The sequence below is a fragment of the Heterocephalus glaber genome, unplaced genomic scaffold (genome assembly GCF_053883595.1).
Source record: "Heterocephalus glaber isolate CG9 unplaced genomic scaffold, H.glaber_assembly_v1.0 deba00001429, whole genome shotgun sequence".
NCBI lineage: Eukaryota > Metazoa > Chordata > Mammalia > Rodentia > Bathyergidae > Heterocephalus > Heterocephalus glaber.
The window spans coordinates 19,128,541-19,154,674 of NW_028258294.1; the positions used below are offsets into that span (position 1 = coordinate 19,128,541).

General features: G+C 32.5%; 1 protein-coding gene across 12 annotated transcripts in view; it reads left to right on the forward strand.

The window, feature by feature from the left end:
* Nucleotides 1-26,134, forward strand: part of Dync2h1 (dynein cytoplasmic 2 heavy chain 1) — a 333,458-nt gene that overhangs the window by 144,917 nt on the left and 162,407 nt on the right. For 11 of the 12 annotated variants that reach the window (XR_015451638.1, XR_015451639.1, XR_015451640.1 and 8 more), the window contains 5 exons: nucleotides 769-912; nucleotides 10,802-10,891; nucleotides 21,979-22,044; nucleotides 23,050-23,100; nucleotides 23,869-23,946. Coding sequence is in view for 9 of the 12 variants with exons in the window: in XM_021251564.2 (XP_021107223.2) it covers nucleotides 769-912; nucleotides 10,802-10,891; nucleotides 21,979-22,044; nucleotides 23,050-23,100; nucleotides 23,869-23,946 (429 nt within the window). In the remaining 3 variants the exon portion in view is untranslated. Of the gene's footprint in view, nucleotides 1-768; nucleotides 913-10,801; nucleotides 10,892-21,978; nucleotides 22,045-22,184; nucleotides 22,960-23,049; nucleotides 23,101-23,868; nucleotides 23,947-26,134 lie in introns of those variants that run through there. The other variant, XM_087212342.1, reaches the window with a different exon arrangement.

The following is a 26,134-nucleotide window of genomic DNA, read 5'->3' on the forward strand; positions in this document are numbered from 1 at the left end:
AAAGATGTTAATGTGTTAGTTGTTTTTTCTAAACTAAAGCCTCAGTATTCAGGTTTAATTGCAGTGTTGGCACTTTGCTATAAATAAATGTATTTTGGATTGCAGTTTGGATACTTGTCTTAAAAGATTCACCATCACTGATATAATCTATCTTACTTCTTTTCTTGTGTACTCTTGATCTTCATTAAGACCAATCTGAACTATTTCTAGATTTACCTACGAAGGGTGGAAAAGTATTTAAAATGTACTGTTATGGTCTTAATATTTGTGCCTGCCCCACTAATCATATGTAGAAATTTGATCCACAGTGGGATGGTATTAAGAGGTAGGGTCTTTGGGAAGTAATTAGTGTGAAACCTTCCTAAATGGGATTAGTGTCTTTATAAAAGAGGCCTGAAGAAGTTTCTTTTCTCTTTCTGCTATGTAAAGACACAACAAGAATCAACTGTTTCTATGAACTAGGAAACGGACCCTCATTAGACACCAAACCTGTTGGTTTCTTTTTGACTTTCCAGCCTCCAGAACTGGGAGGAATGAATTTCTTTTTAAAAAGCATATCCAGTTTAGTGTATTTTATTATAGCAGCCTGAACTGACTAAGATATATATTGTCCTTAGATTCATAAAAATGTTTTTTCCTTTTAGTTACAAATTTTTCGATTTGTTCTGTGTGCAGGAAAGCTTGTGGCTAGAAATGTGCATAGCGGTCTGCAGGTGGCAGTAAAGCACTAGCGTGTACTAAGGTATTTCCCACTTCTTCCATGAACAGGAGCGGGATGCCTATCTCCCTCTGGCAGAGAGCGCTAGCAAGATGTACTTCATTATCTCTGACCTGTCCAAAATTAATAACATGTACCGTTTTAGTTTGGCTGCATTTCTCCGGCTTTTCCAACGAGCCCTGCAAAGCAAACAGGTAAGTTATTGGTTACCCTGAAGCTGAATTAGACATATCACTTTAGTAGATACTTACTTTATGATAATAATTTCCCGAAAAGGTACAAGTTCCCAATGATGAATGTCATACACTGTATACCTAAAATGTACCAATAAACTTAATGAATTAAAAAATTATGCTTCAAAAGACCATATGTAACACTTTTAAATTCTATGTAAAAGAAACTAGTTCCATCATTTCATCTTACATTCTTAACAAACTGTTCCAATGTGGCAATTTTTTGGATGGGAACAATTTATGTCCTAAGAATAAATTAATAAGTAACATATGATAATTAAAAGCCCCAATGATTAATAAAGGTCAGAAATCATGTCCATAATATCATTATCTGAGATATAGCCTCATTGTTTGAGGCTATAATACACGTCAAGTATTGTTCTAAATAATGGGGACGTGGGATACACTGCCTTAGCAGGGTTATAGCCTCATGCAGGGAAGTTTCTACTAAAGGATAACAATTGTTTTAACCAAAAGGTCATATTGTAATTGAAAAAACATATTACTTCAATGTCAGTGAATATATACCTATGCTATATTTTTAAGAACTAGTGAGCTATACCATACTTTACCTCCTATGTGGACATTGTTTTGGTTATCTGTACTGGCTGCCATATTACCACCAAACTTGACAGATTAAAATGAGTTTCTTATACTCCTGTGAGAAATTTTGTCAGGTACAGCAGGGATGGATTTCCTTGTTTCTGAGTCAGTGACCTCAGCTGGAATGTGTTGATGATGAAGTGGGCAGGGGCAGGGACAGGTGCTGTACCTGCTCCTTGAGTGTCTGGGATGAAAGGATTTGACCACTAGGACTGCTGACTACAATACTGCTACAGAAGGTTTGACTTCCTCTGAGCACTGAGTAGATAGACTTCTTATATTACACCTTGGAGCAAACAAGTATGTATTCCAGTGAATAAGGCAGAAACGGAATCACTTTTATAACCAATCCTTAGGTCAGTGTCATTTCTGCTGTTTTACATTGACTGAAATAGTCACAAACCTTTCTAGATTCAACAGGATCAGGAAGTGGATTTCACCACTTGATGGAAGGAATGTCAAAGAATTTTGGAGTTATATTTTGAAATAGCTGTAGACATGTATGATTTTTTTCCCCTTATGTTTTGCTTCTCCAGTTATTTTCTTAAATTTCTATACTTGGATAATAGCTGGAACAAAAATAAATATTTGTAAGCCTTTGACAAATGTCTAATAGTTATCTTTCAGAAATATATCTTACTGGTGTAATAAACTGGCCCAATGACCATCTTTTTCCATTTACATCTTAACAACTGATACTAATATCTTTTAGTAATTGTTCTTTTAAGCAATTGAAAAAGTATGTTATTGTTTTTGCAAATCTTTGATCACTTGTAAATATTACATGTAAAGCAAGTAAATATACTATTGTTTGATGTTTGCATTTTTTCTTTGGTGGATTTTGTATACTTTTTTTCTTATTAGTATTTAAAATTTTTATTAGTACATGTTTGCAGTACAGTTTTACATTTCTTATGTGCAGTTGGGGCGCATGCATATCACATGCTAATTACTTTTTAATCCCTTCTTTCTTTCTGCACTTCCCCCCTCCATTTTTTAATCCCCTTCCCATTTGAAAAGACCTATTGTCCTCCTTCCTAAAAATGGAGTTTTAAGAAATCCTTACACATTAAGACCTTAAGCCTTTGTCCTGTGTTGCAAATATTGTTTATTATCTGCCTTTTTACTTTATTTTAAAAATATTTTTGTTGTACTAATTTCATCAAAATTCTTATTCTTGGTTATTGCATTTGGTATAATACAAATATGCTTTTCGAAACTTTTCTGGAAAAAACCAAATTTTTCTTTTAGTTAAATTAAGCAAAATTTTGTTTTCAAGTAGGGATACTTAAATCTTGTTATGAGGAGAGGCTTTTCATTCAGTAAATACTTTTTGCATACTTACTATGTGCCAGATAGTTTTCTAGGTTCTTGAAGGTATATAGCAGAGAACAGAGTTAAGAAAAACTTTGTCTTCATATATTGCTTAATATTTTTATCAGTGAATTATTTTATAAATCCATTATTTCATATTAAATAATACTTAGGTTTTTTTACTAATTTCTTTTCCACCAATGTATATCATTTCATGTTGTTCTTACATTAACATTTCAAATAAAATTGTACCTAACGGAGAACTTGTCCTTTGGAGAGGCAGGCGCTGGAACCGCTGAGCTAAAACCCTGGCTAGAGATAGGTTTTGTTAGTGGAAATTTGTCTACTCACTCATGGTAGATAGACATTTCTTTAATATATACTTTTAATTTCTTTTGAAAAAATACTACATTTTAAGATGGTAGAAAATGTTAAAAAATAAATAATTGGCTTTTTTGGCTTTTAGCTTAAAATACTTTAAAAATTTAAAATATGTTAAATTTAATCATACTATTTATAATATGCTAAATTTTTACAAAAATATAGAATTTAGTAAAGTCTGTGAGTAAATGATATCTGATCGTATTTTTACAAAAAATTAAAATTGAGTAAAGTCTGAGAGTTGGTTTACATGATCTTATTTCTCATTAACTGTATCATATAACACCAAAGGTAATAATTTATGCTTATCTTTTTGGATTACACTTTTCTTTCTTTGTGTATTTTTTAAAATTGATTTTATTGGTACATTTAAGGTATACAATATAATGACATTCATCATTGGAAATTTGCACCTTTACATAATCTCTCTTGGTTCTTATTTTTTCCCCATTCCCCTGCCCTCCCTTCAACCCCTCCACCCCTCCCTATTTACAAAGACTTTGTTTCCATTTTTTTCATTTTCTCATATTCCATTCCTTTCTTTCCTTTCCCCTACCCCTACCCCTCCCACTTCCCCTTCCCCTTTGCTCCTTTTCTACCTATTTCACATTATCTATTATACCTTTTTATCCTTATTTACACTTTCAGTTTCTCACACTAGAGAAACTATTTGGTATTTACACATGTATGTCCTATTTATTTCACTTAAGAGTATCACCTCAAAGTGCATCCATTTAGCTATAAATGTCTCTAATTTCTCATTTTTTATGGCTGAGTAGTACTCCATTTTATAAAAAAAACACATTTTTATCCAGTCTCCAGTTGATGGGGATTTGGGCTGCTTCCAAGTTTCAGCCATTACAAATTGTTCTTCTATGAACATGGGTACACTTATATCACTGTGGTATGACTCTTTTAATTCCTTGGGGAAGATACTCATCAGGGGAGTAGCTGGGTCAAATGGGACTTCCAGTCCTAGTTCTTTGAGGTATCTCCATACTGATTTCCACAGTGGTTACACCAGTCTACACTCCCACCAGTAGTGGAGCAGTGTTCCTCTTTCCCCACAGCCCAGCCAGCATTTGTTATTGGTTGGTTTCATGATAGCAGCTATTCTTTCTGGGGTGAGGTGGAATCTCAGCATTGTTTTCATTTGCATCTCTCGAATGACCAGTGATGTTGAACATTTTTTCATGTATTTATTTGCAATTTCTACTTCTTTGTCTGAGAAATGTCTGTTCATTTCAGATGCCCATTTTTGGATTGGGTCTTTAAATTTGGGAGGTCTGATTTTTTCAAGTTCTTTATAGATTCGAGATAGTAGACCTTTGTCTGAGGAACAGCAGGTGAAAATTTTTTCCCACATTGTGGGTTGTCTCAGCACACGGTTGGTGGTTTCTCTTGCTGTGCAGAAGCTTTTTAAAAAGAAGAGATCCCACTTGTTGATTGTTTGTCCTAATTCATGGACAACTGAGGTTTTGATCATAAAATCTTTTCCTACACCAGTGTCTTCAAGAGTTCTACCTAACCTCTGTTCCAGCCGGTTCAGCATATCTGTTTTAATATTTAGATCTTTATTCCATTTCAATTTTAGTTTAGTACATGATGAGAGATATAGGTCTAGTTTAATCTTTGGCAAGTTGAAACACAATTTTTCCAGAGCCATTTATTAAAGAGGCTATCTTTCTTTCAGTGAGGGTGTTTGACTCCTTTGTCGAAGATGAGGTGGCTGAGTGTGTCTGAAATTCCTTCTGCATCTTCTAATCTGTTCCACTGGTCCTCAGGTCTGTTTCTTTGCCAGTACCATGCACAGTGGCTTTGTAGTATAGTTTCAAGTTGGGGGATGTGATACCCCCTGCCATGTCTCTGTTGCCTAGAATTGCTTTTGTTATTCTAGGTCTGTTGCTGTTCCAAATGAATTTTTGGATTGTTTTCTCAAGGTCCGTGAAGTATGCTAGTGGGATTTCAATTGGGATTGGATTGAATCTATATAGCAGTTTTGGAAGTATGGCCTTTTTCACTATGTTGATCCTTCCTACCCAGGAGCAGATGATGTCTTTCCATTTTCTGATATCTTCAGTCTCTCTTTTCAGAATGCTATAGTTTTCAGAGAAGAGGTCTTTGATTTCTTTTATCAGGTTGATTCCTAGGTATTTCAGTTTTTTGGATGCTATTGTGAAAGGAACTGTTTGCCCTATTTCTGTCTCATTGAGTCTGTTGTTTGTGTAGAGGAAAGTTATTGATTTTTGTGTGTTGACCTTGTATCCAGACACTTTACTGAATTTGGTTATTAAGTCTAGAAGACTTTTGGTGGAGTTCTTGGGGTCTTTTATATAGAGTATCATGTCATCTGCAAATAATGACAGTTTGACTTCTTCATTTCCTATCTTTATTCCTTTTATTTCTTTCTCTTGTCTAATTGCTGTGGCTAATGTGGTGATAGTGGACAACCTTGTCTCGTTCCTGATTTCAGTGTGAAGGATTTCAGGTTTTGACCATTGAATATGACATTGGCTGTTGGTTTTTCATAGATGGCTTTTATCAGATTGAGGTAGAGAACATCTATTCCAAGTTTTTGTAGGGTTTTTATAATAAGTGCATGTTGGATTTTGTCAAATGCTTTTTCTGCATCGATAGAGATGATCATATGGTTTTGTTCTTGGCTCTATTGATATAGTGTATTGCATTGATTGATTTGCATATGTTGAACCATCTCTGCATCCCTGGGATGGATCCCACTTGATCAGGGTGTATGGTCTTCTTGATGACCCTATGTATTCTATTTGCCAGTATCTTACTAAGGATTTTTTCATCTATGTTCATGAGGGAGATTGGCCTATAGTTTTCTTTTTTGGTTGGGTCTTTCTCTGCTTTTGGCATCAAGGTGATACTTGATTCCAGGAATGAATTCAGGAGTATTGCTTCCCTTTCAATTTCATTAAAGATTTTGTACAATAGTGGCAGTAGTGCCTTTCTAAATATTTTGTAGAATTCAGCAGTGAAGCCATCAGTACCCAGGCTTTTCTTAGTTGGTAAGTTTTTAATTATGTTTTCAATTTCATTGATTGATATTGGGTTGTTTAGAATTCTTAGGTCTTCTTCATTCAACATTGGTAATTCATATGTATCTAGGATTCTGTCCATTTCTTCTGTGTTTTCCTTCTTATCGGTGTATAGGTTGTCAAAGTAGGTATTGATGATCCTCTGGATTTCTGCTGGGTCTGTTGTAATTTCACCCTTTTCATTCCTTAATTGCATGAATTTGGGCCAACTTTCCTTTTTCTGATAAGGTTGGCTAAGGGTTGGTCAATTTGTTTATTCTTTTGAAGAACCAACTCTTGGCTTCATTGATTTTTTTTGTATCATTCTTAGTCTCCATTGCATTGATTTCTGCTCTTATCTTTATAATTTCCTCCCTTGTATGAGCTTTGGGTTTGTCCTGCTCTTCTTTCTAGAAGCTTGAGGTTCAGCATCAGCTTGTTTAATTGAGCTTGGTCTGTTTTCCTAATATTAGTATTCACTGCTATGAATTTCCCTTGTAAGACTCCTTTCATTGTGTCCCACAGATTCTGATACGTCATATTGTCATTGTCATTTAATTGAAGGAACTGTCTGATTTCTTCTCTAATTTCCTCTGTGACCCATTGGTTATTCACAAGTGTGTTGTTCAATTTCCATGTGTTTATGACATTCTTGCGGTTTCTTTTGCTGTTGACCTCCAGTTTCATCACACTGTGGTCTGATAATATACACGGGATAACTTCAGTTCCTTTGCACTTACCTAAGCATGTTCTATGAGCAAGTATGTGGTCTGTTTTGGAGAACGACCCATGTGCACCTGAAAAGGATGTGTATTCTGATTTTGTGGGTGGAACAGTCTGTAACCATCTATTAAGTTCATTTGTTCAAGAGTTTGATTGAGTTCTAGTATTTTGTTGCATTTTTTTTTTGTCTAGTAGATCTATCTATTTGTGACAGTGAGGTATTGAGGTATCCCACTACTATTGTATTAGTGCATATATGACTTTTTTTGTCTGTTAGTATTTGTTTTATATAGTTTTTTTCACTCGTGTTTGGTGCATATATGTTTATGATTTTCACCTCTTCCTCTTGGACTGTTCCCTTTACAAGGATGCAATTTCCTTCTTTGTCTCTCTTAATCAGTGTTGGTTTGAAATTCATTTGATCTGCAAAGAGGATAAATACTCCTGCCTTTTTTAGGGTTCCTGTCACATGGAGTATTGTTTTCCACCCTTTAATTTTCAGTGTATGAGTTTGTTTTTGAATTAAGTGTGTTTCTTGTATGCAGCATATTGTTTGATCTTGCTTCTTGACCCATTCTGCCGGTCTATTTCTTTTGATTGGTGAATTGAGACCATTAACGTTGATGGTTACAACTGATATGTATTGACTTATCATTGTCATGACCTTTTCTTTTTGTTGGATTCTCCCCTTTTGCATTTAATTTCTTGTCCTGCCCATTGGATTCATTCTGCTGTGCTTCCTGTGGTTGTGACCCTCATTGTCTTTTCCTAGTATATTGTCTAAAATTTTTTAGAGTGCTGGTTTGGTGTTCATGAAGTTCCTAAGGTGCTCTTTTTCATGAAAGTATCTTATTTCTCCATCAGTTTTTTTTTTTTTTTGGTACCAGGGATCAAACTCGGGTCCTTGCGCTTGCGCAGCAGGTGACGAAACCACTCTAAATCCCTGGCCCCATTTCTCCATCAGTTTTGAAAGATAGTTTTGCAGGGTACATCAATCTGGGTTGGAAGCTGTTTTCCTTTAGGGCTTGCAATACATCACTCCAAGCTCTTCTTGCCTTGAAGGTTTGCATTGAGAAGTCTGCTGTGATTCTGATGAGTTTTCCTTTGTATGTGATTTGTTTCTTTTCTCTCACTGCCTGTAAAATTTTGTTCTTCTGTTGGGTTTCTGAAATCTTAAGTATTATATGCCTATGTGTTGATTTTTTCTTTTATCACTGCTAGTTGGAGTCCTATATGCCTCCCTTATCTGTATGTCAAGTTCTTTTCCCCTGCTTGGGAAGTTTTTTGCCATCACTTCTGTGAACTGTTTTTTTTTTTTATGTCATCTGCACTCTCTCCTATTTCTTTATTGACTCCAGTCAATCTTATGTTATTCTTCTTTGCATGGTCTAGCAGCTGCTGAATTGATTTCTCGTGTTCCCATGCTGTTTTTAAGAAATTTTTCTTTTCTTGGTCACTAATTGCAATCTTATCTTCTATATCTGAAATTCTGTCCTCACATTGGCTCATTCTGCTGTGCAAACTTTTAATGGAGTTTTTAATCTCCTGGAAATATGTTTGCATCTGTTTTATGGATTCCCTTTGTTTCCTATGTTTTGATTCCATCATGTTCCTCAGATCCGCTATTTTTTTATCTGTCCTCTCTAGATTATTAATCATGTCTTGTACTGTGGGCACAATCTCTGCTGTTATCTGAGAAATTATTTCTGATTTCATTTTTCCAGATCGTCTTTCATTGGCAGTTCAGTGCATCCAGATGGTTAAGTATCGGATTGTTCCATCTTGTTTTCCTTTGGAGTTGCTTTAGGTGATCTGGGAGTTTGGTTTTGAGACTTATTTATGTGTCTTCTCATTTGAACAGGGGTTGGGGAGGAGGGATGTGTGCTTCTGATGCCTGGGTGGCTCACCTTCTCATCACTGGGGGTGGTGGTATGGTGGCCCAGAAGGTCTAAAATACTCTAACCCCCCCAATTTTCTTTTTTTTCCTTTTTTTTTTCATTCAGGGGATCGAACACAGAACCTTGTGCTTGTGAGACATGTGGCAGAACCACTGAGCTAAATCTCTGGCCCTACAATTTTCTTATAAATTGCTCAGAAAGTATATTATGATAGCTTTATTTTCATTTCTCTTTGGCCAAAAATTATACATTTTGAAAAATTCAGTAACTCCATATACTGTGATTTTAGAACAGATAAATCGGAGTTTAATCAAATGTAATGAGTGCATTAATTGTTCTTTATCTTTTAGAAATGCTAATAACTCATACTCTTCTATGTAACCTTAGTTCTAGGATTGATAATGTAGCCTTTGAACAACATTACCCTTGTGTGATTATGTGCATATTTGAATTAGTAAATATAAAAAGCAATATAATTTTAAATATGTAGAATAAAAACTTGCTTCCCAGTGTTTTGAAAATCCATTGGCTGTTATAGGTACTGTACTCCATTTTACAATAGTGTTCATTTCAGTGAATCTAAGTCTCAATTTCACTTGTTATCTTTCTTAATAAATTTTAAAATGAGGAGGAGCATTTGCTATGTGAACCATGAATGGTCAACTCTCCTAGTTAGAACATGCTTCTACGAAAGCCAGAAGCCTAGGTTTGATGCATTTGAATACAAGTTCATAATGTTTTATAGCAATTTCACAAATTCACTGCTTATCCTGGTTGCATTTTTTAAATCTGTAAAATTTATTAAAATTCTTCTTGTTATAATCCCAATGAAGCAAACAAATGTAGTCTTGTTCTTATAACAGCATTGAACTTTGCAAGATGTGTGTTTTCCCAATGGTCTCAGAAATGAGATATAAAACTCATATTACATAGGGGAAAAGCCTACCCCATATGCAGCCTTTCCTTCCTCCATTACTATCCAAAGTATTTTTTTCTTAATTGAAGGAAATAGCCATTAGTATCTTTTCAAATTATGGCAATCATGTACAATGGTAGTACAAATTTAGCTCAAAAACTAAAGGTGTGAATTCTGACTGCACCAATTTCAAAGTTATTATCCTTATTCAACCTGAAGGGATGATTTAGGATTAATTCTTAGATTGAAGATGAGAAACGGAGGGTAATTCTGGTCATAGTTAGGGGTTTGGTAATTATAATATAAGAAATTTAAGTGGCCTTACCCAGATTGAAATCAATACTATTTTTAGTACTATTTTAATGCTGTAGGAATCAAAGTGGTAAATTAAAATTCAACTATTATTGTATTATTGGGAATCAGTTGTAATTTTCATTTATTAAAAGCTCTAACTTTGTACATTTAATAAAAATGCAACAATTTTTTAAAAATATTAGCATAAAAGTTTAATGCACTTATTTAGTTCCTTGGGTCTAGTGAACAGATACAGTAGGCCCTCAAGTTAAAATCAATTTGGGTTGATATACAAATAATTTGGGTTAATTAAGTTAATGGAAGTTTCATCTGCCTCTTGTTATCTATAGCATGTACCCAGGTAAACATCCAAATCTCAGCTATATTGACTTACAACCAATTTGAGTTACAGCCAGCCCTTGGGAGCTGATCGATTTTGTAAGTCAAGGGTCTACTGTACTTTTCAAGAATCAGTTTTGAGTCTGGAGAAACAATTTGATTTTTTTTTTTTTTTGGTATTGGGGATTGAACTCCAGACCTCATGCTTGTGAGGCAGGCACAGCACCACTGAGCTAAATCCCCGGCCCTGGAGAAACAATTTATAAGAGTGATTAAACTATGAACTTTTAAATATTTGTAAGTTTCATATGCTTTTTCAATTTTCAAATTGTAATCTATAGGATGCTGAAAGTACTGAACAGAGAATCCAGACTCTTATCAGCTCATTAAAACACATCGTATATGAATACATATGCCGTTGTTTATTTAAGGTAAGAAGCATTATATTTTTCAAATATAAAGTACTACTTGAAGCCAGGCATGATGGGAGGATCACATGTTTTTAAGATTTAGAAATTACAGCCCAGTGTGGATAGCATAGAGAAACATTGTCTCAAAAACAGCAAAAAAAACTTTGTTTTTTATTTTATGCAATATTTACAATTCTAAATTGTATTTACCTACTTGAAAGATGTTGCCTTTGGCATTTCTTATATTTTTCCAGAATATTTTTTATCACTAACTAGTATGTCTTACAGCATTGTAGGATATAGTGGGGAGAAAAGTGACAACTAAGGAAAAAACACTAGGTTAGCTGCTTTAGCTTTGAGTATTCAGTAGTCAATAAAAGAGAGAATAACAATGAATTATGTAGCTTTTATCTAGCCAGGGTTTCTCATCCTCAATACTATTGATATTTCGGACCACACAATTCTTTGTTGTAGGAGGGTGTTCTACCCATGTTAGAATGTTGAGCAGGACACCTTGCTTCTGCCAAAGGATACCAGTGGCACTCCCTCCCCCAACTCCCTGGTTGTGATAGTTAAAAATTGTCTCATAGCTCATTGTCCCTTGGGTTAGCTGACAGAATTGTTTTCCATTGCTTGCATCATGAGATAGACTAATTCCTGTTTCTGTATTATGAGCAGAATTTGTTATAGAAGTCTTCATATTGTGAAGGTTCCAGAGGTATATACAATGGACAATATTTTAGAAACTTTTGAATAGTATAGAAAATATAGACTCTTAGGCTATCCTTAAAAAGTCAGTCTTTGGGAACATGTTAGAACATAATGTTAATGAGGAACTTTGTATAGACAGTTAACTAAGTTTAAGAAGGAGTAATTATGGTTCTCGGAAAATCTTGAAAAATATATAGTTGATATATTTTTTAGAGAGAAATAGTAATTTTACGATTTTTTGAGTGTCTTTGAGGCAGCATAAATCCTTCAAAATGCCTTTCAGTATTTTGACAAAGGCTGTTATTGATAGTTTAAAAAATTACAGTTGAGAATTTCTGAAGCATTCTTTTAATAGGAAGTGTAGATGTATATTTTTCTTTCAAAGGTCTTTTCTTATAAATTTCTCATAGTTACCTCTCACTCTAATAAAACTCATTAGGCCTCGGTGTTAACTTGTATAGAATGAGAAACTGTAAGCAAATGATATCATATTTTATCACTAAAATGTTAGGATTCTACATAGGAGAATTACGTTTATGGTAGTACAGTTTCATCATTTACAGATTTCATAATGTCTCTAATATTTGTATAATGTATTATGTCATTAATTCTTTTAACATATTTATAAGTAAAACTTAAAAATATTTTCTGAAGGAATTTAAAACTTTATGGAACTATTATAGAAAAGAAGGCTTAAAGATTTATTTCACTGTGCCCTCCATCTCACTCCTTTTTTAAAGGTAAACTATTCAAGGTTTGATTTGTTTCTTATAGTCCATTTCTTCTCTCTTTTCATTCATGTACAGAAATATATGTAGTTTTAAAAAATTTTTCCTTAGTTTATATTTTGTTCTGTAGCTTTTATTTTGTTGTAATAGTTCCTAAAGATCTTTCCATGAATATAAATATAGTAACCTCATTATTTGTAGTGGTCATGTCCAAAATGCTCAGGACGAAAAGCATTTCCGATTTTGGATTCTGGAATACTTTTATGTACACATTATGAAATCTTGGAGATGGACCCAAGTTTGAACACAAAATTCATTAATGTTTCATACTTATAGCCTGAAAATGATTTTTATGCAATCTATAGTACCACCTGCATTTTTTTCCAAGTAACATTTTATTTCATGTAGTTTCAGACAGAGAAGACTTGCAATCATAGCACATTTGAGTTCTCATATACTCCTGTTATTATTTACTGTTGTTAACATCTTAAATTAGTAGGGTACAGTTGTCACAGGTAGTAAGCCATCAGTGACCCATTTTTATTAACTAAAGTCCAAGCATTGTTCAGATTTCCTTAGTTTTTACCTGTTTTACACAATATTTTTTTTATGTTCTAGGAGCCCATCCAGGAGAGCACATTACATTTAGTCATCATGAGTCATTAATGTGACAGCTTCTCAGATTTTTTTTTATCTTGGCAGTTTTGAATTGTACTGGCCAGGTATTTTGTAGAATGCCCCTTATTGCAGTGTGTTTGATGCTTTTGCATGATTATGCTGGGGCTATAGGTTTGGGGGAAAATCACAGAGATAAAGTGCCCTTCTCATCATATTATATCGAGGGTACATCCTATCGACATGGCTTATCACTGCTGACATTGGCCTTGGTCCCTGGGCTGAGGTACCATTTCTCAGGCCTCTCTAATGTAATGTTACGTTTTTCTCCCCCTTTTCTTACTACACTCTTTAGAAGAAAGTAACTATACCAGCCCCAGATTAGAGAGTAGGGAATTATGCTCCACCTTTTCCTTCTCTACATAAATTATTTAGAATTCTTCAGCATGAGAGATTAGTCTATTCTACTCTGCCTCATTATTGATTCAATCATTTATTTATGTCAGTGTGGATTCATGGATATTCACTTTATTCCATTTTCTTTGTTGTTGTTGCTTCTGTGTCCCATTGATACACCTCCCATTGCTGTGGGACCACCTGCATTTTGACTATCACTTGTCATATGAATTTATTTATTTATTTATTTATTTGATACTGGGGATCAAACTCTGGACCTTGTGCTTGTGAGGCAGGCAGCAGAACCACTGAGCTAAATCCCTGGCCCTGTCATATGAATTTAAATGTGAAATTTTCCACTTGTGGCATAATGACATTGACCCCAAATATTTGGGTATTTGGAGCATTTTGGATTTTGGATTATCAGGCTAGGAATGGTAATCCATATACTACTTGACCAGGTATTCTGTTAGTGTATATTTGATTATATACTTTTTGGCTATTATGAACAATTGAATGAACATCTTGTGTAGTACATTCATCTTCATGTGGATGTTTAAGTATTTCCATTCAATAGATTTCTGGATAGAAGCATAATTGCTAGTCCAAGGATTATACTTTTGCTTAATGTTACCAGATTGTATTTTAAAAGTTTTTTTTTTTTTAAACCAGTTAATACTCCTGACTCCTGAGTTATTGAAGGGACCTTCTTCCTTGCATACTTATGGACCCTGGATATTCTTAGTCTTTTTAATTTTTACCAAGCTCTGGTTTATAAACGTTCTTTTACTATTTTATAATTTCTCTTTATTTTCCTTCAAATTGTTATTTTTACTTTCATCCATTACCTTGCCATCTTTTTTCTTGAAGAATAAAGTTTGTTTTATATAGAATAAGTTGACTTAATTATAAGTATTTGTTTAGATTTTACTTTTATTCATTGGATTTACTTATTTTTCTATTTCTATATTTTAAGATTTGTATGAATTTTAATTAAAACTTAATTGAAATGTAGTTTCAGTGTTTTTTATTTTCTAGGGAATATATTAAGCTACAAAATTTTATTTTATTAATCTCAATAATAAATTGTTTAATTCCTTTTAATTTTCCTTCCTAAACTTCTACACTAAAATAGGTTGTGACTTATGAAAATGTTTTGGAATTTCATTTATATTAATATGTCCCAAATCCTTTTGAATGTGGATATGTTATGAATAAATATTATTTTTGAAAAATGTTTTTAAGTCTGAAGATAACATGAACTTCCTTCTTAATCATTCCAAAGATTAGTAGCTTTCCTTATTAGTTTCTTGATTATTCCTAACCTATGTGTATTTCAGTTTATATATTCTTATTTTTTTAATAGTATACTATCTTTGCTGATGAGATTTAAATCATATGTCATATATCTTATAATATAATTAGGAAAAGTATAAATATTTAGCACCAAAGTGCTTAATGTACCAGTAGAAAGCACTGAGGGTTACAGTTTAAAGATACATTTAACTTAGGCTTAAAGTAATATTCTGTTTTACCAGGAGAGAGATTGAGAGGCTTAATTCCTTAATATTTTAGTGCTCACCTGGGGTTTTTCATTGCCTATATTGAATAATACTTTTCTGTTGTAAACTATTGAAAAACATAAAAAATAGCTGTGTTTTAGAATTTTTAAGATATTTTTAATTGATGACAGAATATCTGCTTGGTAAAATTCATTTCTGGTTGAGTAATATTAAATCTGTACAGCATGAATTTAGCATACCATAGAGTTTTAGTAGTGACTAAAAATTCAGAAAGCACATTAATTACAAAGCAGTGATATGTATTTCTCAAGATCTAACACTATAGCCTTACTGAGGATGGAACCAATTTCACATATTTGTGAAAGCTTTTTGGGTTTTTTAGCAATCAGCAACATTAAATTGCCTACTACAATCTCTCTCATTCTGATTTTGCTGTTATGTATGACAATAGACTCTTGAAATAGAGACAAATTAGTAATTATTAGTATTTACATTACATTGAACTGAAAGGAATTTGACCTGGAACAGAAAAATTATTGATTTGTTTTATAGCAGAAAATTTAGATTTTTAATAAACTAAACCAAATAGACAAAGCTGTCTTGCCGTTAGTTTCAGTTCAGGTTATTACCAAAGTCATTTTTTTAAGAGATCAAGTTTTTATTTCACTTGTCTAAGTACTTTAGAAAGTTATAAGATCAGTCACGTATTTTGTTCCAAACTTATTATTATTATGAAACTATTTACAAGTAATTACCTTTGCATATCATTTCTTCACTTTAGTTTATCATTTGAAATAAATACAAAATAGTGGAAGCTGTTATTGAAGTGTTAGTTTCCAACTACAGTGAGGGGTGGCAAGAAGAACTGGAAAAATATGTTCTTATTTTTTCTTTATTCTTCATGGAAGTATGATCTCTATAAGATCTAACATGGTATGGAAAAAATGGTGGATTATGAAGATACATTTTTCAGGCATATTTTCTTGAATATGATCTATGTAGCTCACCTTACCTCCCTTTCCAAATGAATCTGCACATTGACAGACTAAATTTCAGGTAGATACTATTTTAAAATAAAATATAAAAAATTTAATTTGTATGTGTTATATAAATAACTTTATTTTGAGTATGATATTTTTTCCTATAAAATTGTTTTTTATATTAACGAAGTGAAGGTTTTCTGGTATTTACAGAAATTTTATAACCTATGGCTATTACAGTACATTTTGATCATTTTCTTCTTTTTAGATAACTTTGGAACTTTTAGTATTGTATTTTACCCTTTGAGTTTTCTGAAAGTATCCTTGAATGTACATAGAATTCCCCATTAAGATGCATGATTTAGTTTCAAGTCCAAATGTGAGTGCTCCGTCTGAGCTTTATCAACTCCTTTGAGTTAAAGGGAGACTTTTCTTCATAAGGTAACAATACTTTTCATTGAACATATTTGAAAGCAATGAATATTGTAAAATAGAAATAAAATGAATGAATTATAATATTCTGTACTCCTTGTCTCTGAGAATCATGGTATTTATGTAATTCTTTGAAGAACATTTCTGATATCATGTAGTATAAAACCTTACTGTATATCAGATTGTTATTATTACCTATCACGTTTTGATAAGTGCTTTAAATATATTGCCATCTACAGCAATCCTATTTACAGAGGACATTTAGAGCTAATAACCTTTCTTTACTCAGATTTAGAGGATACTGGCCTTTGGAAATCAAATATATTCTATTGATGCTTAAGATTTTTTAATAATAGGATGTAGGTGAAATAAAACACTAGAAATGCAAATTTGATTTCAACTATAAATTTGACTTTAAGATTTCTCTGCATCACATTAATTCTGATTTGATAGTTTGCTCTGATTATTTACTGGAGTATGTGTGATGTAATGATATGGAAGATATGGGTGAACTAAAGTACCCCAAAGCCTGACATCATTTGTTTATTTTTCTTTACTCAGCCAGTGAATCATGTACATGATCAATTGAGATTTAGCTTACTGTATGTCCTCTTGATTTTAAAAGAACCCATGTATACTGAGATACATTGGAGTTGAATTAAAATGACTAAATTTTCTGATCTGATAAAATGGATAAGGATTATGACACTGAGATAGTTTCTAAACCTTGGCTATTGGCTAGTGACAAATTTTTAAAAACATATATTCAGAAAATCTTTAAGCTGGATTCATTCATTTAAAATTTTACTTCAACTTAATAGGAAATTATGTCCCACATGCTTATACTTATATTCTCTCTCTGTAAATTATATTTTAAATTTTATTCTTGAATCATTGTTCTTCATTACAACACGTTTGTTAAATTCTTTGGCTAAAGGGATTCATTGATACAGGTAGACAATCAGAGAGATGGTGAAAAGACCTTTCTTTGTCATTTCCAGCTTGTAAAATAATGGAAGAAAATCACGGTTGGTCTTGCTTAGGTTGCATGATACCCTTGTGTCAATATTTGTGGAGTGATATAATTGGCAACACTATAATTACATGTTTATCCCTGAGGTCAGGATGTTTTCTGAGACCAGAAAATGGCAAGATAGGTAATTACTCTTATATTTATGGGCCATATAATATGTCCCAATTTTTTATAACACTTGGAGTTTCGTCTCATCTCAGTAATAATTAGCAACCAGTTTACAGGCTCCAGGGCATACTCTGAGGATCATAGAATGGCAGGGGATTTCCTTCTTTCCATGAACACTAGTAGACTACATAATTCTTTCTCAGTTCAAAGGAAAAATGGCTAAGTTAGTAATAGTTTGTATAAATTTGTGTGTGTGTCTATTTTAAAGAATTAACTATATAATTAATTCCTCAAAGTAATGCATTTATTGGCTCTCTTATTATCATGGTATATTTGGTTACCTTAAATAATAGATGGTTACAGTAATAACTTCTAATTTCTAAAATAAGTATTTCAGTGGCTTTTCTAGCTCAACACTGTTCAACCCCAAACTTAAATTATGATCTTCTAATAACACATTTCCCCAAAAAATATGCTTTGCTTTTTATATTATTTTAATTCACATAGTAGCTGTTTCACATACATGATAGTTGCTTGTATCTGCTTTGGCCACATCTGAGTTATGACCAGCCAACCATGTCTGATTCTTTTATATTTTGAAGGTTTGTTTATTTTATATTCATTGGCATATTATAGTTGTAGATACTTTTTTAAAAATAGTCTTTATTTTATAGAGCAGTTTTAGATTTATAAGCAAATTATACAGAAAGCATAAAAATTTCCCATATGTTTCATGCGCTCACTTACCCCACAGCCTCCTCTTACTGTGAAAATCCTGCACTAGAATGGAATATTTGTTGCTAACAGTAAGCCTACATTGACACATTATTATTACTTCAAGTCTATTGTTTACATTAAGGTCCACTCTTGATGTTGTACCTTCTATGGTTTTTTAAAAAAATGTATATGTGTCCACCATTGTAGTATCATACAGGGCAGTTTTACTGTCATAAAAATCCCTGATGCTCCCCCTTTTCATCCTTTCTCTCCCTCCCTGACTCTGGCAACCAGTAGTCCTTTTACTATAGTTTTGCCTTTTCTAGGATGTCATATAGTTGGAATTGCATAGTATGTAGCTTTTTTAGATTGACTTCTGTCACTTAGTAATGTGTATTTAAGTTTCCTTTATGTCTTTTCATGGCATGCATGATAGCTCATTCTTCATAATGCGAAATAATAATATCTCATTGTCTGGATATACCATAGTTTGTTTATCCATTCACCTACCAAAGGACATATTCTTTCCTTGGTTGCCAAGTTTTAGTTATTTTGAATAAAGCTGCTATAAATATTGACATGGAGGTTTTTGTGTAGATGAGAGTTTTCAGCTCTTTTAGGAAGATACCAAGAAAGGCAATTGCTGGTTCACATGGTAAGGTTATATTTAGTTTTATAAGAAACTGCCAAAATGTCTTCCAAATGTTTGCATTTCCACCAGCAGTGAATGAGTATTCTTGTTTCTTCATATCCTTGCCAGCATTTTTTTAGTGTTTTGCATCTTGGCCATTCTAATAGATGTATAGGAATATCTCCTTTTATTTTGCATTTCCTCAATGACATATGCGCTCCTTTGTTTTTATTTATTCGCTTAATTAAAAGACATCTATTGAGCACTTGCTATATGCATATACATAACTATCCAAGAGATGCTTTTATAAAATAAATGGTGTTTTTGTACTTTATTATTAGAAACACTGAATTGGAACAACAGATGGTGGTTTTCTTTCAGACAGATGATATTCTAGTAATTTTTACAGAAGGTTCTTTTAAAAAATATGTATCTTTCATATATTATGCTTTAATATTCTTATATTTATCTCTGTAGGTTTAAAATCACATACATATATAGGATCTACTAGATATAAGGAAGTATTATTTACATTATAGAGAAAGATAAAGAACTTAGTAGGAAGACCTGTACTCAAGTAGTTTCTTTTTGTTAATAAACATTTGTGGATGGGTGGGCTGGCTTCTTTTCTTTTCTCTCTTTCTGTCTTTCTTTCTTTCTCTTTCGTTTCTGTAGTACTGAGGATCAAACACATAGATACTCTGTTACTAAGTCCCCAGACACTTTTATTTTTTATTTTGAAACAATTTCATGCTAAGTTGGCCAGGTAGGATTTAAATTTGCAGTCCTTCAGCCTCAGCCTCGCAGAGTGCTCAGATTATAAGCATGTGCCAGCACACCTGGCTGCTGAGTTTCTCTTTTTTAAAAAAAGCACAAATAATACAAACTTATTTTAGAAAATTTTCAAAATACATATAAGAAAAAAGAAAACAAAAATCATCTACAGTTTAAAAATGGAAACATAAAAATTTTAGTATCCATTCTAATTTTTTGTAGGTATATAACCATATATTTTTATATAAACATATTCCTCCTCTTTCAACAAAATGGGCTATGCTGTATATTTTGGTTTAACTATTACTCAGGATAGACTTTTTGGGAGGACAATTTTTATTAATTTTACTTAAGAAAACTGAAAGTGTGTTTAACTGAGTTTAGTGGTGAGTTCTTTAGCTTTTCCTTTGCCTGTTTGGTAATGTGGTTATAGACTGTGGACCTAGGACTTTGCCTTTCCAATGTTGGTGGTTCTCATCATATCTTGTTACTGTTATTAGCTCTGATAATTTTCAGCAACTTAGCTAGAGCCTTTGTCTTCCAACTAAAACTGTTTGAGGACAGTGGTGGTGCATGTCTTCCTATGGAGTAGATGTCCCAGTCCAGCCTTCCTCTTGATAACACAGTAGTAAACCCCACCTTTATGACACAGAGTAGGCAAGAAGACAACCAGCTAGACAAAAATCATAGAATTTGAACATTTATTTCATTTCACTTTTCCCCATTGTAAAGCATCTTTTAACTAATATCCTTATTTTGTATCTAGGAACTTGCATGTGGTCTTTTGCATAAATTTCTAGAAGTGAAATTTCTTTATGTAGGTGTATGTAGAACCTTTAGAGGCATATAAAATTCTCTTCAAGAATAATTACATCAAATTTATTATCATCAGCAATATATTAGTTTTATTCTTTGGCTGTCATTAATACTAGGTATTTCAGAAAGTACTTGGCCTTAAGATTTTTAGAACATTTTACCTGATTTTTTAATTAGAAAAGTTATTTGTGATCTTTGAAACAATCAAATAATATATACATACATATGAAGAAAGAAATCTTTTACAGTCCCTTTTGGAATTTAACCTGTCTCCTCCCAAAGGTTATATAACTAGTATTAAAATTTTGGTTTATCATTTGCAAATGTATCTGTTTTCCTACCATTACACATGGCATATGTTAATATTTTCATATGTGTGGCTTTTAAATATTTTTTTAAAAATCTGCTTTATATTAATGTGAGTAGTTTCTTTAGGTTTTTCTGCCATTTCACTTATATCTTGCTAGCTTTTTCTTTACCTGGGTCTAATTTTGGTAAATACATTTTTTTCCAGAAGTCCTTCCCTTTTTCTTCCATCTGCCTTTTTCAGAAATAGTGTTTACTTCTGAGGTGTGTTATTCCTTTCTAGAGGTCTTAACTATTTTATCTATATAGTGTCTTACAAACTGTTCTATTATTTGAAGTTCCTGGGGTTTTATTGTCTTCAATTGACATATCTAATGATGTTTGTCATAGTAGATTATTTTCTCATGTAGGTGATTTTATACTTTGAATTTCATTGATGCTTTATACATTGATGTGTTTGAGATCTAGGTTAGCGGACCAGTTTTACAAAGCAGGTTTGCCTAAACTCTTGGCATGTATCCAGTGGAACCATTGTTAATTTTGTTGTTTAGAGACTCCTTGCCAGCCCCACAGTTAAATTTACACTTTAAAACTGTGCTAAGCACAACATAATCATTTTTTGGTTCTGCTTTTGTATCAACTGTAAAATGTTGGGTTATCATGTAGTTTCTTTTGCGTTATCTAATCTCAATTAGTTACTCATGTTTTAACTTTGCTGCTTTTTTGTAAGCAGTAACACATTGATGTATGTGTCCATTGGAGTTAGTTGGTAAGGCTTCTAAGTAGAAAGTGAAGAATTCATTAGCGTTTCCTGTTTAACTTAGGAAGCTAGTAAGTATCTAGGAAACAGAAAATATTGCAGTTATGGTAGTTGCATGAGTTACCTGTCTGTTTACATCCACACAATGACCAATTAAAGATTGCTAATGCATGAAAGTGGATCTGATTGGTAATAACTTACGGAAACCTCACAATTGGATTTTGGCTGGCTAAGTATGTTCGTTATGTTTTTTTTTTTAGTGAAATCTACAGGCAAGAGTTTAGGCAATCTATGGCAAGAGTTTAGGTAAACCTGCTTTGCAAAGCTGATTCCCTAACCTAGATCTCAAACACGTCAGCTTCAGCACTTTCTCTAAAAATTTTGACACTTTATCTCCTCCATCTTCAATTTATAAGTGTTTATCCTTTGTAGATGCTATTTGAATAGTCATTTCTTATGTTGATGAAAGTAGGCAGTAGAGAGACAACATACAGATTTTTATGAGTCAAAATTTAGACTATGCTTTTCCCAAGACATAAATTTAGAAAATGCATATTAACATCTGTTATTCTTTGCAGGCTGACCAATTGATGTTTGCTTTACATTTTGTTCGAGGCATGCATCCTGAACTTTTTCAAGAAAATGTAAGTCAAATTGAAGGAAGAAAAATTTAGAGTTACATAGAAGAGTAGGTGGCCAGGGCAGGTAAAGGCAGGAAGCATATTACTTTGGTAGTTTTTTCATATTGCTCTCAAATTTTCATATATTTTTATTTGTTGTCTAGTGTATGACAAATTATTATTATCTAACTTTGGGGAATCCCAGGAGAAGACATAAATTTTCTTAGAGCACTAGATCCTGTAACACTTTGTCATTCTTGATTCTATGGTTAAAAAAGATTAATGGCAATCATCCCATTCTATAAGGAAAGGTAAGTTATGGAACTATTTTTTAAATTTTACGTAACACACAATTTTAAAATTTTTATGTACCTTAGTGCTTATCTATTAGGAATATCGTATAAAAGAACCAATTAACAGGAGGAAGAAATATTAATTCAATTAGACATTTAAATTTTAGATGTTAAAACTAACATGTATAGTGTAGTTAGATATAATTTTAAAAATGTTATTAGTACAGTACATGTTTGTGATATATAATGAATACATTCATCATGAGGAGTTGGTATATATACATGTTGTATCTTAATTCTTTTTACTTCCCCTTTTCCTTCTTCTTCTCTCCCTCCCTTTTGTCTTCATCCCTATGTCCCCTTCCTATCTGCAAACAATCTACCTCCCTGCTTCCTATCATCTATCTTATATTTACTCTTTAAATCCTTTATATTTGGAGGTTCTCAGAGAAACCATCTGATATTTAACTTTTTATGTCTATTTCACTTAGCATTATAGCCTTAGGGTTCATTTTCCTACGAATGACTATATTTTTATTTTAATAAAATTATTCCTAGTAGTTTTCATTAATGCTTAATATTGGTTCTTGACCTCATTCTTATAATGTTAAAGATGTGGAAGTAGTTTTTTCCCTGTGTTCTTAGAAAGCTGCAATGTAAGCCATCTTATAGAAAATTTAAAATAACTTTGTTATTATGTTTTTTTTTTTATGTTTTTCTTATTTTTATTCAATAGGAATGGGATACATTTACAGGTGTGGTTGTTGGAGATATGTTGCGGAAAGCCGTAAGTTAAAATAAAATCTTATTATTCCACTCAGAGAAAATAGTTCTAGTTGGGCTTCATGAAATATAATTTGCTTCAGATGAGTTTTTAATTATTGTTGCAATTATTCTTTGACTAGAGAATTATGTCCTGGCCTCTGGTGCCCTCTCATAAAATGGGCTTAAAATGTTTTATGATGTTGAAGACTTACATTCTTTTGAGAATATATTAAATACCAGGAAATTAATATAGTTGATTTTTTTCTGAATGTGTATTTTGCTCCAAGAAAAATTTTTTAATTTTTAGGAAAAATCAAACATTGTATAATAAGTAGGAAAAAATTGTATGCAATTAAAGTTTAAAAAATTTTTTCCAAAACTTTTGAGAACTTTATTCAAATTCAACTTTTTAGTACTTTTCTATTTGAATAAATAATGGATAACATTCTTCAATCAGTACACTGAAAATATAACAGAATCTCAATCATATATGGAATGCAGAGTATAATTAAAAATAATATGTTTTATGAAAATTTCTTGTGACATTTAAGTTTTTCTGAAGCTTTGTGGAAGATTAAATACAATATAAGTGAATATAGATCAGTTGCCTAAGTGGTTCTCTCAATACCTTATGTTACATAGAATTTTGTCATGGTGACTTGTAAAATATAAAGAAATAATACAAACAATGAGTATTTTTTCAAAATAGTGTTCATAAAAATAGCTAGTTGATTGCTGTTTTAAAACTTTATATCAGATATACTCGGGAAAATAATTGCTTTTATTAAAGGATTCTCAACAGAAAATACGTGATCAAATCCCATCATGGATAGATCAGGAAAGAACCTGGGCAGTGGCAACATTAAAGGTATTCTTTTTCTGCATTGAGAGATATTTTTTATTTTTTTGTATATTTTAGTTATTTCTGTTGACATTTTTTATGTGCTGCTTATTCATACTCTTGATATTTCTGTGAACAGCTTTCTATGAATAGGTTTCTATGAGTATTTCTATGAATATGATATTTCTATGAACAGGTCAGTTAGGACACACCAAAGGATTATTATGATTAGTTCTTTAATCGATATTTAATTTATTAAGTCTTTCATTCACAAAATAGAATACCTTTAACATATAGGTCTTCCAAATATAGAATCCTCCCCTCACCCCTTCTCCATGCCCCTGACTCTCAACTGTTCTATGTTTTTTTCTTACTCAGGCCAAAGTGGTATTTTTATGGGAAATGAAAGACAAATATACTTCTCTTTAATTCTATCTGCCCACCTGACTGTCTATTTGTTTGTCTATCTATCCATCCTTTTTTCCCCTTATTTCTTCTGCTTTTTTCCACATTGTTACAATATTACATTAGTCTTTGGTATAAACGTTAAATTTAGCTAGCAGTTATTGATGGCTTACTGTGTTCAAACCATTATGCAAAATTTATATATTTCCAGTAACATTAAGTATTTCCAATAACATTAGGCGGTATCTACTCTTGTCTTTAAATTAAGGGGCACTTGCTTATAATCACTTAGGAAGTTGAGGCTGGGTTCAAAACTGGGCACCTTGAAGCACAATCTGGACTCTTGCTACTACTCTTTATGCATTGTTTTCATAAATACTTGTTGAATTAAATAAATGAATTCTGCTTTATATCAGTCATTGTTTTCTTCATTAGTCATTTATTTGGTGCTTACTGCCAGTGAGGATTGTACCAATGACAAAGAGTCTTTGCCTGACCAAATGTTAGTCAACCTCCTAGACATTCTTCTAGGCCTATCCATGTATTTCTTTGTGTATCTGCTTTAGTGGGATCTTGGCTGGTTGATTTAATCAGAATTCTCTCATCTTCCGTATCTGATCAGTCATGATATCTAATTGGCTTCCTTATCTTCCACCATCCCCCAGGTGATCTTGATCACCTTGACATGCCTTCCAGAATGCTGTTTAGTAGGTTTATCCAGAATCTTTCCTTACCCTATTATATTGAACTGAGGACCTTGACCATGTTTTCTGTTGATGATTTTCTAAAGGCTGATCCCTCCCAACTTCTTGGCTAAAATTCCCATTTGCCCACATGGAATTGAACTTCATTTTATACTGCTAGCTCTTTTCCCCTATTGCAGTAGCCCTGAATAAAATCTGTTTTGAATGACAAATGTATATTTTATATACAAAGAGACTGCCAGGAACAAACTTGCTGTATAGAGAACATATCATGGAATTACCTTCTGATTTGGCTGGCACAGTACAACAGCCATGACCCAGTGCCTAATGTGGAGCTAGAGAGCCTCATAAATTGTGCAGATTTCTAGCCAAACACACAATGGTTGTATAATGTGTAGTACACCTAAAGTAGTGGCAATGGGAACTTATATACTAATTGTCATTAAAGTTAACAGACTACTATCAAGTGTTATCCTAACAGGCTTAGATCATTTATTAAAAATAATTAAGTTAAAAAAATTAAGTTGAATTATAAGTTGTTAATTTTCTGCTGTTTAATTTTACATAACGAAATGTGGGTAATATACTGGATTAATTAGATATGAATACTGATGTTTGGATAAATCACCCTTACATGCTCAATTTGGGTTTATATTACAAGAAGTTCTACCTTTCAGATATAGATCTTCTAAATTCCCTATTATTTTCAGTGAAATATCTCCATCTGTACAGATTTATATTTCTGATCTTGCAGCTCACACTTTAGAAAAAAGTTTGAGAAGATTAAACATTCACATAGAGGAAATATATGTTTGGGAAAACTTATGAAATATGTTATTGTTTAAGGCGAATATTGAATACTGAGTAGAAATTTGTGAGGTAGCAAACTGCCTTTAGAACATTTTGAGACAGAAAAAGCAACATACTCACAAATAGGAACATAAATGCATATAGTTTAGAAAAAAACGTATGGATTTACTCTTGCTACTGAAAACTAGAGTTACACAGAAGAAGCTAAAGCTGGAAAGATACATTTTATTTTTTAAAAAATTATTACAAAAGAAACCTCAGTGTATAACTGGGCTCAACTCTAAAATATAGCATGG